Genomic DNA, 14517 nt, shown 5'->3' with positions numbered 1-14517 from the left:
TCTAGGCTAGGTTTAGTTTAAACTAAGAATACCAAGAGAAAAAAGCAAATTTGATTATAAAAGTAAATTGGAAAGTTGATTAAAATTACATGCCCTATCTGAATAATGAAAGTTTAATTTTAACTAGACTGTCCCGGTTCGAAGATTTCCCATCTCCAGTAATTTGGAAATAATCTAAACAGATGTGGATAGTAATGACGTATTTGTAGGTAATCAAAAAATCTATGTTGGGGAGATCGAATTCTTCCTTTAGCCCATCAAACGTTCTACAAGAAATTGTCTCTTCATCTCTTAACTGAATAACATAGACAAGTCCTTTTTTTCTTCCAACTATTAAAAGTTTTAGATCTAAGAGCCTTTGGAAAATGTACATTAACAGCAATCGTTAGATAACCAGAACAATACACATTCATCTGGAGAACTTTACAGAGTTTCTGCAATGCCTTAATTACATTCTTAAAAGCAGTAGAGATTAAATATCCCCAGGTAGTTAGCAGAAAAATGTAAGAGAGACTTAAGTGTATAAGGCACGACAAGACTTTGTTCTAGAGTTAACAAAGAATAATACCCTTCATCTAAAAGACAATCTAGTGTGACTTTACCAATCGCTACCCAGTTATATAAATTGAGGTCTGGGACAGCAAGTCCTCTCACAACTCTCATCAGAATCACGTCCAGCTTTGTTTAAGCCTTTGCGAGATCTTTCTTATATATAAATATAGGCAAACTTTGCATAATGTAGAGTATACAAGGAAAGAAATACATTTTAATTAGATTAACCGGAGCAGAAAGTGAGAGAGGGAGTCTAGCCCAGCTAGTAAGATTTTCTTCTAACTTATGAATAACTGTAGGATAATTTAACATGTACCATCATTCATTCTGCTTCCTTAAAGGGAATATCCCCCTACTGGATTTGGTTTTATGAATCCAGAGTATTTCTGATTTAGACACAATACATTTGTAACCCCAAAAAGAGCTGAAATTGTTCATTATCCGAGTAAAAATAGGGATATTTTTCTTCGTATTATTTAAAAACACTAAAAAATTGTCTGCATAATGCATATAGAGAGAGTCACATTCCTATGTCCTAAACAAATCCCTTCCAGCTCTTTCCTTAATAGGATTGCCAAAGGTTCCAATGCCAGATTAAAAATATATGGTGAAAGTGGGCAACCCTGTCTTGTGCATCATTGCAAATAGAAATTGGGGGCTGAAAGATTATTAATAAGAAAGGCAGTAGATAGTTTACTATAGACCAGTCGGATAAACTTTAAGAAAGAACCCGAAAAAACAAATTCCTCTAGTGTGGTGAATAGATGGTCAAGTGTAAAGACATAACAGGCGCTTGTAGAAGCTGGAGTGGTTCAAACAACTATAATCACATTAAACCAGTATTTTTAAGACCTACTGTGTAAAATCAAATACAAAAGTAAAAGTAAAAAGCAATACAGTTTATTTATACACAAGTAAAAATAGTAATAAAAATCCATATAATAAAATACATATTCAATCCCCAAGGCAGAACACTGTTCGATTTAATTGCAGAAACTGTGCTATGTCTGCAGAAAGACCGGCTATGGCAGTTAAAAAATATTTTTGAGGGGAGGAGCCAACTCTGATACCAGACGGACGCACTTCTCAGAAGCTCCAACTATATCATATTTAACAAACATTATTAGTGACTGTCTGGTTTCATCTACCTTTTGTATCAAACCACTGTTGTTGGCCTGAAATCTTAGCCGTTATAAACTTTGAGGAGAACGGCACTTTATGCATAGAATCCCACAACCCTGTTGTGATTTCCATCAACTGCGTGGTTTCAAGTAGCCATCTTGCGGCCTACTCGGCATCTTCAATTGTGAGTTACATTAGCCAAGGGCCATTATATTTAACCCCTAAGTGTGGAGACCGGTACCCTATTTTGCCATGGAGGACTCAGAGCTCATCATGGCACAGATGCATGTGTTCCTCGACAGATGTGAAGCTGCGCTCAAATATCAACCTACACCGGGGTCTCAGCTCTCAGCAGCGGCGTTAATGCAGCACAGTGTCTACTTCCCCAAGCCTGCTCAAGAGAGCAGGAGAGCTGCGGGTCCCCAAAGTACCTTACCTATGAAGCATCAGATGCAGGACCCGCTGAGAATGAATCATATGACAGCGGTATCCTGGGTGCTCGCAGCGGACACAAAGGATAAAACCCACAAGTATGGAAGCCCACAGCTCCCTTACAGTGACAGCTCAGCATGTAATGATACCACCGAGCTTTGCTATATGAACAATCTACCTGCAATAGGGGCTCTTGAACTTGCGGACCTTTCACTTTCTCTTGCCCTAACTAAGGACCTGCTTGTTTCAGGTGTGGGAGTTCCCCCCTCGTGGCGGATCCTGCACGAGAAGATGGTGGCGCTTATTCCAGGGTGCCCTATGCTAGACACGCTGGAAAAGATCAAGCTGCCCTCCTGCACTCCCTCTGCCCTGGGTACCAACAGAGGAGGAGAAGATTATAACTTGCAGTTCATACCCAGCACAACGCAGCGAGTTGGTGTGGGTTAGAGACCCTTTTTTTTTTTTTTTTGCTGTGAGTGGCTTTGTGAACTCTGGAACACGTTAAAGTGCTGACGCTATTGCATATGCCCTACTGAGTACTAACTGTGGATTGACAATTTAGACATATTGCCATATAGATAAGTTTGCCTCCAATCTTCTCTCACATTCATATTGCATATAGGTTCTGTTCGTTATTGAGCAAAGTTTGTTTCTCCATATTGTGGATCTATTATGTGAAATATCGTACCGCTATATTTCTTTGTCTACATTTCTCAACTAACTCGAAGTAATCATTTGGGAGTTGCTTTAGTTGACATGCTCTACCTTGTTTTATAGCTCTAAATCATTTAAATTACCTATATTACTATATATTACACTCCGATTTTTTCACTTATATTCTTTTTGATGGCTAGTGTAGTTACCACTCTCTACCACTGGAGGGGAGTAGAGATTTGCTTTTACTTCAAACACAGCATATATTTGTCTAAACTTAGCTTAAATTATATATCGCTTGGGACTGCTTTAAGATGCCTAATGGTATACATATTGAGTTACCCTTTGCAGATTACTTATTTATCTATGTAACTCCTGATGGGTTCATAATATCTTACTGATTAACCCTCTTCTGTCACAATATATGGCTTTCCCAAGTTAGCAGCTACGCGCGCTCTTACACACATAGATAACCCCAACATAAAACCATTTTAATAACCAGGTTAGAGACATGGAACAGCTTACTATTTGGATGTACCTAACTCTTAATTTAAGTGTTTTACCTGCCCGTGGGCATAGGGCCCATGCCCAGGTGCGGGTTCTCATAATCTAACACTATCTTATATAAGCCAATTTTGAAGGTTTAACTATTTTCTAGTTTGGATGTTTTCTATGTCCCTATGTATCCTTGCTGAAGGTTGCTGCAACAGTGTAATTTTTCACTCTCTTTATCTCAGTTAGAGATTAGAGAAATCTTACTATGCATAGATAACCCTAACTTCTTTAAGCCCCCTCCCCTAAATTAAAAGTATAGCTAACTTATGTGTACAACCATAGCAAATTCAGGGGATCTAAATATTGCTTAGGCCTAAACACTTACATAAGAGTGCTATAGCCATGCTGATTACTAATATCTATGGTGTGTACAGAACTTAGTTATCATAGGAGGGCTTGTTTTCTAACGCAGGCTGGACCTGCATTAATATATAGAATTACAATCACTCCCCCTTACATGCTATTTTGGAGCTACATGACCCTTGCTATCCGCAACATCTTAGATCCTTGGGCTTTATGGAACAAGGTATCGCTTTGACCCATACTTATTTAGCTCTTGCTCATTCCGATATAATGCTTTGATGTATTGTAGCCTGATTATTTTAAGCCATATCGTAGAGATGTTTCCCACCCTCTCTAGTAACTAATGGCCCTCTCATTTATATACCTAGTTTATATTATTAAAATTCCCACCTCCTCCCCCCCCTCATCCTCGTCCTAATTGTTTTCAAATAATATACCTCCTAACTTAGGAGGGTTATCTTAGCGGTGTATCTCGCTTGTACCGCACCCTTCCCATGCTCATACTCATATATCCTGCAGTGCAATGTGATAAGGACCAAATTTTTCTCCCACAGCTCTGCAGGTTTGTTTCGCACCTTTTGTTAATAATACATAATTATACGAGAAAAACAAGGTTTCTCACCTGAGATCCAAGAGAGATCTCAATCTATTCGAATTTACCTACTATAACTATGTTAGTCTTGCATCATTATAAGGCCCTAGAGTGACCCTTTAAATTGTCCAGTAGGTTTATAGTGTCAGAGGCAATTGTTGTGCATTTTAAAATTATGTTATGTCATTAATGTAATTATTCACTGTATTCGTATTTTCTTTCAATGACAATTTTTGTATGTTTGCCTTTCTTGAAACCTTAATAAAGAATATTTAAAAAAAAATAAAAAAATTTTGGCCTGCACTTGCAGGTGTCACTGTTCCGTTCTAGCTCAGTGTAAATATTTACTATGTTCCTCTCTTTTCAATTTCCTCCCCCTTCCTGAACTCCAGTGCGGTACAGGGTAATAGCTCATTGCAGAAAAGGTAAGTCAGGGCTTAACAAATTTATTCTAGGAGTCTAGGAGCATACCAATATACTTCGTTTTTTATTAAATGTGTGTGTGTGTGTGTATATGATAATGTGTGTGTGTATGTGTGTATATGTTAATGAGTGTGCATGTATATGTGTATGTGTTAAAATGTGTGTGTTGATATGTTAAAATGTGATGTGTGTATACGTTAATGTGTGTATGTATGTGTGTATATGTAAGTGTGTGTGTTAATATGTATGTATGTGTGTATATGTGTGTTAATTTGTATGTATGTGTGTATATGTGTGTTAATTTGTATGTATGTGTGTATATGTGTGTTAATTTGTATGTATGTGTGTATATGTGTGTTAATTTGTATGTATGTGTGTATATGTGTGTTAATTTGTATGTATGTGTGTATATGTGTGTTAATTTGTATGTATGTGTGTATATGTGTGTGTATGTATGTATGTATGTGTGTGTGAATGTCTGTATGTATGTGTGTATATGTGTGTGAATGTCTGTATGTATGTGTCTGTGTGTTAATATGTGTGTGTATTTATGTGTGTGTATATATATATATATATATATATATATATATATATATATATATATATATATATATAAAAAGATATGTGTGTGTATGTATATTTGTGGGTGCCCAGAGGCAGAACTTTTTTTTTACTTTCTGCGATGGGATTTTTTTAAGTGAAAAACTTTCTGCAGGTCATTTTGAAATTAACACACAACCTCACTCTCAGCCTCACACACACACTCTGGGTAGAATTTGTCATTTGTTTCTCTTAATTTTTTTTATTATATATATATATATATATATATATATATATATATATATATATATATATATATATATATATACACACACACACATATGTATACATACACACATACACATGCCAATATGATAATGATTACATTGACCAAAATTATTGTAAAATATCTTAAAAATAAATTAGTGCCACGGCCGTGCCTGGATTTGAACTTGGGACTCCTGGTTCCCAGCCTGTTTTTCATTTCCTGTGCCACCAGAGATATCTGTTTATGTTTGCAGCTTTTTGGAGACCTGTTACCTGCAGTGGATTACTCTCTGGCTCCACCTGCTTGCCAGCTGCAGGTAGTTTTCTAATCAGCTCTGCTATAAAGGGCTGCTTCACTAATCATTTGGGGCCTTGACATTGTGATTGATTTCCTTTGTTTTTGCCTCTGTTCTGTTTCCTGAATTCCTGTTTTGTTGTTGGATCCCTGGCATCTGAACTCGGCTTGCTGATTGACCATTCTTCTGGATTCCCCTTTTTGCTTTATGAAAGATTGGACTGCTTTCCTGGCTACTGACCCTTGGCTTGTATTCTGACAATTCTTTTGTATCCTGTATGCTTACTTGGCTACTGTGTCTATCACCATGCTGTGAGAACTGTAAGCTTAACTGGCTGCTGAGTCTAAGCAACTATACTGTGACATCTGTTTATCCTGAAGCCAAGTACCTTTGCTGTGAGTACCTATATACTTCTTGGCTGTTGGTACTAAACTCCACTGCTGTAAGAACTGTATGTTAATCTGCTTGCTGAGTCTAAGCACCTGTGACATCTGTTTATCCTGAAGCCAAGTACCTCTGCTGTGAGTACCTATATACTTCTTGGCTGTTCGTACTAAACTCCACTGCTGTAAGAACTGTATGTTAATCTGCTTGCTGAGTCTAAGCACCTGTGACATCTGTTTATCCTGAAGCCAAGTACCTCTGCTGTGAGTACCTATATACTTCTTGGCTGTTGGTACTAAACTCCACTGCTGTAAGAACTGTATGTTAATCTGCTTGCAGAGTCTAAGCAACTATACTGTGACATTTGTCTTCCTGAAACTAAGTTGCCTTACCGAGATACTGGCGTATGCTCGGCCTGTTCCTGAACACAAGTTGCTTACCGAGATACTGGCGTATGCTTGGCCTGTTCCTGAACCCAAGTTGCTTACCGAGATACTGACGTATGCTCAGCCTGTTCCTGAACCCAAGTTGCCTTACCGAGATACTGGCGTATGCTCGGCCTGTTCCTGAAACCAAGTTGCCTTACCGAGATACTGGCGTATGCTTGGCCCCTTCCTGAAACCAAGTTGCCTTACCGAGATATTGGCGTATGCTCGGCTCCTTCCTGAACCCAAGTTGCCTTACCGAGATACTGGCGTATGCTCGGCCTGTTCCTGAACCCAAGTGGCCTTACCGAGATACTGGCGTATGCTCGGCCTGTTCCTGAACCCAAGTTGCCTTACCGAGATACTGGTGTAAGTACTCACAATTTAAAAGATAAAAGACAGTATTTGTTTATACAGTTAATGCAACTGCAAACCCGCTCTGGCGTCCTCCAAGAAGTGTGTTCTGCCCAAAAAAGCATCCTAGCTAATCACAGGAGGGGTGTGTGTCCAAAGAGGCAATCAGATGTCTTCAAACATTAGTTCTATATGCACTTTACATAATATGACATACTTAATGAGTAGTGTAGGTTATGTGTAGTTTTAATGGAAATATATATTATATACAGGCCCCTTTAAAATGTACTGTATATAAAATTAATATTGTAAACACTTTGTTATATTGGTGTATGTTATGGATTGTAATCATATGTATTATAAGATCATGTAATCCTTTCTTTATGGCCCTTAAGAGGTTAATAGGAGGTGCTTTGTTCCTCCTGCCTTTAAAAGACAGGAAGGAAGTAACCCATATCATTCTTGAAAAAGTTCCTTGATTGGAACGAAACGCAAGTCGAGTGTAACAGGTCCCAGTGGAGCTATGGCATTGTACTTGCATTATTACTTGAGTATAACGTGAGCTGAGGGAGTTTTTAATTTTTATTATAAGTCTTATTTTATGTCCACAACTGTGAACAACGGACTTTCCATATATTGTTAACCTTCAGAGGAGTGGATACCGTGTCACGCAGGATCGACCAAGGGATTCAGCTACACACACCACCTAACTGAGGCCAGTTGAATGACAGGGTTATACCGTAACCATGTTTGAAGACATCTGATTGGCCCTTTGGACACACACCCCTCCTGTGATTGGCTAGGATGCTTTTTTGGGCAGAACACACTTCTTAGAGGACGTCAGAGCGGGTTTGCAGTTGCTTTAACTGTATAAACAAATGCTGTCTTTTATCTTTAAATTGTGAGTGCTTTTCTTGAGTAGGGCACTGTTGATAATTAAAGGTATTTTTAATCTGCACTTAGATGCGGTTGTGCGCTCCTGTTGCTTTTTGTTTTTACTATATATATATATATATATATATATATATATATATATATATATATATATATTAGGGTTGCAACGATATAATTTTTTTATGACCGAGTACAAGTACCGATACTTGTTTTCAAATACTCGCCAATACCAATTACCGATACTTTTTTTTTAATGTCATGTGACAGTTTACCAAGCACAATACAGACTAATTATGTAAGATTCCTTCTTTATAATTATAAAGTACTGTAATTCAAAAGACATTATGAAATAATAAAAAAGTTCACTGAACAGGTTTATAAATAAAAAATATTACAATAAAATATTAAATTTAAAGGGGTGATGCAATTGGGTTGTAGGGCTGTTATATAAAATCAATCTGACATTTGTATGGAGGTTCAACGCCAAGTTGAACAGTCTTTCACTTTCCACACTACTGCATGGGGCAGAAAGATATTTTTGGGCCATTTTAGCCAGAGCTGGAAATCTGTTTATTAACTGCCCAGTACTTCAGGGGTTTGTCTGAACGAGGTACAGTGATCTCTCCTACAATAATACAAATAACAGCAATTTGTATTGGCAGAACAGTAGTAAACTATTTTTAGTTTAGTCTCCACTCCAGTTTAAAATGAAATGGGAACATGCAGTTTGAAAAAAAAGCCACAAGATAGCATATGGGTAGGAAGTGGAGGTATCGGTTTAAGTATCGGTGCATTTGCACGAGTACAAGTACTCATGCAAATACTTGGTATCGGTACCGATACTGATACTAGTATCGGTGCATCCCTTATATATATATATATATATATATATATATATATATATATATATATATATATATACTAATTTCTAAGTGCCATCCTTTAGGAAGCATATAGTATACATCAGCAGTAAAAGCATGGAGCAGCATCCCCTCCAAAATAAGCATATAGACCCCATCAGTACAGTACAGCAGGTACCCAGGCAGACTGACACTGTGGGAACGTACAGCAGACATCAGCGAGGTTGCGCATGAACCTGACCTCATGCACACTGAGTAAGGGCAAAAAACACAGCAACACTGGCTCCTCAGAGACACTGCAGAAATTTTTTCACAAAAAAAAATCTCATTGCAGAAAATGAAAAAAAGTTCTGCCTCTGGGTATTCAATATATATGAGAAGTGCACAATCTCAAAAATAATACTACTAGGGATATCCACTGTATGTCTATAAAAAGAGTAATAATGTTAAAAATAAATGTCCAGAAAAAAAAAAAAAGAGGAAAAAAAATGAGACGTTATCGAACATGTTTTTTTCCTTGTATCAATTTATAGCTATAAGGAGTTCAAATGGAGTAGAGTTAGAGGACGTAAGAACCGATCAGGTTGGTCTCAAATTTGTGATCTTCTACCGAGTAGTGGGTATAGAAATCCGCTGATGTACCTTCTGAAGTAAATATAAAAGTGGATATCATTCTTCCGAACAGCTCCTGCTGTATACGAGTAGCCAGTATCGGCGTCTGACGTCAGTGATGTCAAAAAGGACCGTTAGCAGGTCATGTGATTCAAATACCCACGTCACTATTGTTTAAACAAGGGGATTCATTGTTACGTGGAAAGGGTATTGCAGCTGGTCCTCAATGGCTCGGTTAGAGTGGAGCTTTGTGTATCATAAAGCCTATGACCTTCACTAGTGGTAATTACACCCAGGCTGAGACTTAGACAGAAATCGTCTCTCCTGCTTTGGGGTGCTTCTAAATCTCCTTCATTCAACACATTTCACCTGTGCGGGCTTTTTCAAGATATCAGAGTAGTGTGACTTGTATTACTCCTATGCATATCTTTTTAAGGACACCTATCTTGAAGCAGGTTGTTAAGCTTATGTAGACATTCATCTGCTTGTTTGAAATGTTCTATTATAAGAGTTTGGCCCTAGGTTATAATTTTAAGCTTTGCCGAAAATATTAGAGAGGCTTGGACTCCTAAACCTATTAACTTCGAACAAATAGGGGACATTTTTCTTCTTTTCTGAGAAGTCTCAGATGAAAAGTCCTGAAAAAGTAAGATCTTTTCTTGTCCTATCATTAGGTGCATGTTTTGTTTGTGTAAACGCATAAGGATCTTGTCCTGGAAAGTGAGGTATTTAAAGGGGCAGTAAACCTACAAAATAATGTTATATAGTTCTGCACATAGTGCAGAATTATATAACATTAGCTTAGCGCCAACTTTATACAACAAAGTACTGCAGAGCTATTTTATTAAGAAGTTCAATTTTGCAGAACGCTGCTCCTAGCTCTACTGAGCGGGTCTGTTTTTTACTATGCGCATCGCGGGTACGCTGTCTAGTCACAGTACGCCCGGACGCATCATTAAATTCAATGTAGCTCGTTCATATGAAAAATAGAGGCAGTACAACCCAGGAATATAGCCAAAACACATCAATACAGTAGATTTGCATAATCAACAAATGCATGATAAAAAGACAATGCAATTGCATTTAGTCTGAATTTTTAAATGATTAGTAGATTTGTTTCTGGCAAATTTCAAAGTTATGCCTATTTCTACTCCCCCTTTATCATGTGAATTTTGTCATTTTGTGAATTCTTGCACATGCCCAGTAGGAGCTGGTGACTCAAAAAGTGTAAATATTCATTGGGCAAATGTTAATGGAAGTAAATTAGAAAGTTGTTTAAGATTGCATGCATGCTCTATCTGAATCATGAAAGTTTAAATTTATGTACCTTTAACCAGTCAGTTTAATAGCAGCCAGCTTTTTTCATGATTCATATAGAGCTTTTGATTTTAATCAACTTTCCAATTTACTTCTATTATCTAATTTGTTTTGCTCTCTTGAAATCCTTTGTTGAAAATGATACCTAGTGTCATGCAAAAGGTGAGATATCATTATAAGCTATGTGTATAGATATCATGTTGATTTATTCATCTATATATGAAACTATTTTAAATATAACTTCTGTACTGTAAGTTTCATTAAGGCCCTGACTTCTGACTGCCTGCTGTGACCAGATACACCTCACAGACAGGATGCCTCAAAGAACAAAGGTGATAAACATTTGTTCAAATAGTGAAAGCAGATCACTTCAAAGGGATTTTTATCACATGGCATTCTCAGGTTTGTACTTCCATATAAGGAGTTTCCTGCCTAAAGAAGTAGACGGTCCATCTGCGAGAATAATGGAAGTTACACAGATTTTCAGGGAATATAGCCCTTATCTAAGTGTTAATTATTCCATGCTGAGTTCAAATATACAAAATACAGACGTGCGTCTCTATTGAATACAGCAGGAGAAATATCATAACCTGTGTAATTTGAAAGCATAAGAGTTTGAAGATTTAAAGTTTAAACCAATTGTCTATATAGTTTTCATATGAATTAATATAGTAAATTACTGATAAATATATATATATATGGGTTCTGTTATATACATCTAAGATGTGTCTAATGCCCAGGATACTATATTAAAGATTAAGTGAAATGAATAAATATCTGTATTAATATATAGAATGTTTAAACAACTTATTTCAGAATAAATAACAGTTTATTTTGTTTTTCAGACATCTAATGAACAAAGGAGGTTCCAAATATGACTAGTAGCTACTGGTATATAAATGTCAATGTAATATGTGCCCTGAATAATAGATATGAGAGATATACTCAAAATTGTAACAATATAACCGCAAACTATGAAATTAAATATTGTTAGGGTTCCTGGAATATTGATTGATATCATATTGAAATTATTGGATTATACTACTAGTCCACTCATAGAAATATGACTTTTAAATACATCTTTTAAAATATTATAAGTAGGAAATTGTATTGAGACATACCCTAGGGATATGTGTATTCTATATATACATACATATATACACTATAGAATTTAAAGGGACACTGAACCCCAAATTTTTCTTTCATGATTCAGATAAAACATGCAATTTTATGCAACTTTCTATCAATTTTCTTCGTTCTCTTGCTATCTTTATTTGAAAAAGAAGGCATCTACGCTAAGGATCCAGCCAATTTTTGGTTCAGACCCTGGACAGCACTAGCTTATCGGTGGGTGAATTTATCCACCAATCAGCAAGAACAACCCAGGTCTTTCACCAAAAATGGGCCGGCATCTAGACTTACATTCTTCTTTTTCAAATAAAGATTCCAAAAGATTAAAATTGCATGCTCTACCTGAATCATGAAAGAAAAAAATTGGGTTCAGTGTCCCTTTAATATATACCCATGTTTGGTATTAAAATTACATGCCAAATGTTTTATTAATACTAGGAAATAATAAGTATATTAAAAATATATTTATAAAAATATATAAGGAAGTGTATTTTCCCTGTAGCTGAAAAATGGAACTAGTTTCCAAATTCCTGTTGTCCCCCCGGTGTCCGATATGAGGTATTGTGGCCAAAAATATTCAATTAGGGAGAACTGAATTAACAATTGGCCAATGAGAAGCTAAGGGCATACCCAGAGAAATGCTATTGAATGATTAAGAAATGGGGAGGAGTTTGGTCTCTGACAAAAACTCTCTGTACAGGAAGAGAGGGGCTCTTGCTGCTTTGTTTGGTGACTTACTAACTGACCCTTGCCGTACAGTCTTTGTAAGAAAAACCTGTTGGAATCCTCTTTCTGATAAGAGATTATTGGGTATACTTCTCTTCCAAAATTGGTGCAATATCTCATCACATAAGACAATAGAGTTATCTGGGAGATTGAACTCTCGTTGGAGCTGGTAAAGTATAAGCGATTGTTAATTATATTTAATATTTTAAATCAAAGGTAGTCTCTATAGCAGTAGTTTAATTGAAGCTGTATTTTAAGGTGTAATTTCTAGTTATAATTTATATTTCAGAGACCTGTGTAGTCCATAATTAATTATATTAGTGCTAAATAACTTTATCATTAGGAAGAGGGTTTTTTGCAGTACATAATTAATTAATTAATATTCTTATTTACTGTGAAATCTTTTAAGAATTGCACATAAATTGGCTATTCTGCTGATAATATATACATTTCTCTGGATAATTATTTGAAGTGATATAAGGCTATTTTTTGCTAGTTGTTGAATTATAATCTCCCGCAAATTCCATTAGACTTATTGAATTTGAGCTAAGATTCTTATTATAACATTGGGATATATTTCATTAATCAAGTGATGTTAAATCATTAATCTATATTTTAGCATTGGATTAATGTCATAAATTGTTCTAGTATAACTCATGCGTGATATTTAATAAGCGATTCATTTTGAGTTAAGGTTAATTTATAGAAATATTGTGTCCATAATACTGAGGTACCAGACTATTCATTGAATATTGATTAATCTAGATATCTCTATAGCCTGTTTTGTATTTTAATATTATATTGATCAATTGATAGATAGAACTGGTCATATGTGATATTCAGTTACTACATAAATATAATCAATGTGTATATAAAGATTAACTGATCAGAATTTAGGAATATTTTATATTGAGATTGATTATTCATTTTTAATAATAATATTGTTGTCAAATGTATAGATATCTCAATAGTGTTATTTTGGGGTACACTACAGAGATTTAACATCTTACTGGAGTGTATTGACAATATTCTGCTGATATCACTGACAATAATTTTATACTGCTATTAATTATTAATATTCATAATAACAATACGTAACACGTTGATGGCAATTGCTGCTGATAAATACACCAACACTAGGTAGACTCAAGAGCTGCTGATTGGTGGCTGCAGATATACACCTCATATTACTGGCTCCCTAAATTCATTTAGCTAGCTCCCAGTAGTGCATAACTGCTACATCAACAAATGATACCAAAACAATGAAGCAAATTATATAATAGAAGTAAATTGAAAAGTGTTTTTTTAATGTATTCTCTGATTCATGAAGGAAAACAATTTGGGTTTCATGTCCCTTTAAACATTATGAATACAAGTGTAATTAGCACTTACTGATAATCTTCAAATCTTCCCATATTTCCAGCTTGTTTGAAGGCCTGAAATACATACACATATAATCAAATAGGTGTGATTGTATGACATCTTATTTTAAAAAAAAAATAAGTAATGTGTATAAAGCAAAAAACACTTTAATTTAAATCATGGAAAAAAATGTAGAATTTTCTTTTTAAAACTATTAACCCACCTCCTGCAAACTTTGTAAAACATGATTTAGAGCAACAAACGGAATATGCAATTTATTAGTTTCCATAGCAACCCATATTTCTGAACTATGCCATTCGGCATAAAAGGAAAAATCGTAAATCACATTAAAATAAAGAAAAAAGGAAAAAGTATTTTGACTGTAATAAAAATGATATACCTTCTATCATATATATATATATATATATATATATATATATATATATATATATATATATATATATGTTTTTTTATAATTTTCCCTATGGGCTTTTTACCCAGGCTTGTCTAGGGTTAACTGCCTGATTTACTGAGGGCTGAGACAACTGTCTGTGAATTTTGCCTGTACCTACCCAGTCCCATTTGAGATTGCAGTCTATTTATATATTATATACAGTATATATATATATATATATATATATATATATATATATATATATATATTAGGGCTGCACGATTAACCGCACATGCGAGAGTACGCGATTTTCTTGAAAAAA

The 14517-nt window shown here is 35.4% G+C and overlaps 1 protein-coding gene across 1 annotated transcript in view; it reads right to left on the bottom strand.

Moving 5' to 3' along the window:
* The window catches only part of PEX3 (peroxisomal biogenesis factor 3), a 166654-nt gene that overhangs the window by 120497 nt on the left and 31640 nt on the right, over positions 1-14517 (bottom strand). Inside the window, exon 5 of the mRNA XM_053710643.1 lies at positions 13832-13875. Coding sequence (XP_053566618.1) covers positions 13832-13875 — 44 coding nt within the window. The remainder of the gene's footprint in view (positions 1-13831; positions 13876-14517) is intronic.

Source organism: Bombina bombina, chromosome 4 (genome assembly GCF_027579735.1).
Source record: "Bombina bombina isolate aBomBom1 chromosome 4, aBomBom1.pri, whole genome shotgun sequence".
NCBI lineage: Eukaryota > Metazoa > Chordata > Amphibia > Anura > Bombinatoridae > Bombina > Bombina bombina.
Note: the sequence above shows the minus strand (reverse complement) of the source record. Positions and strands in the feature narration are given on the sequence as shown.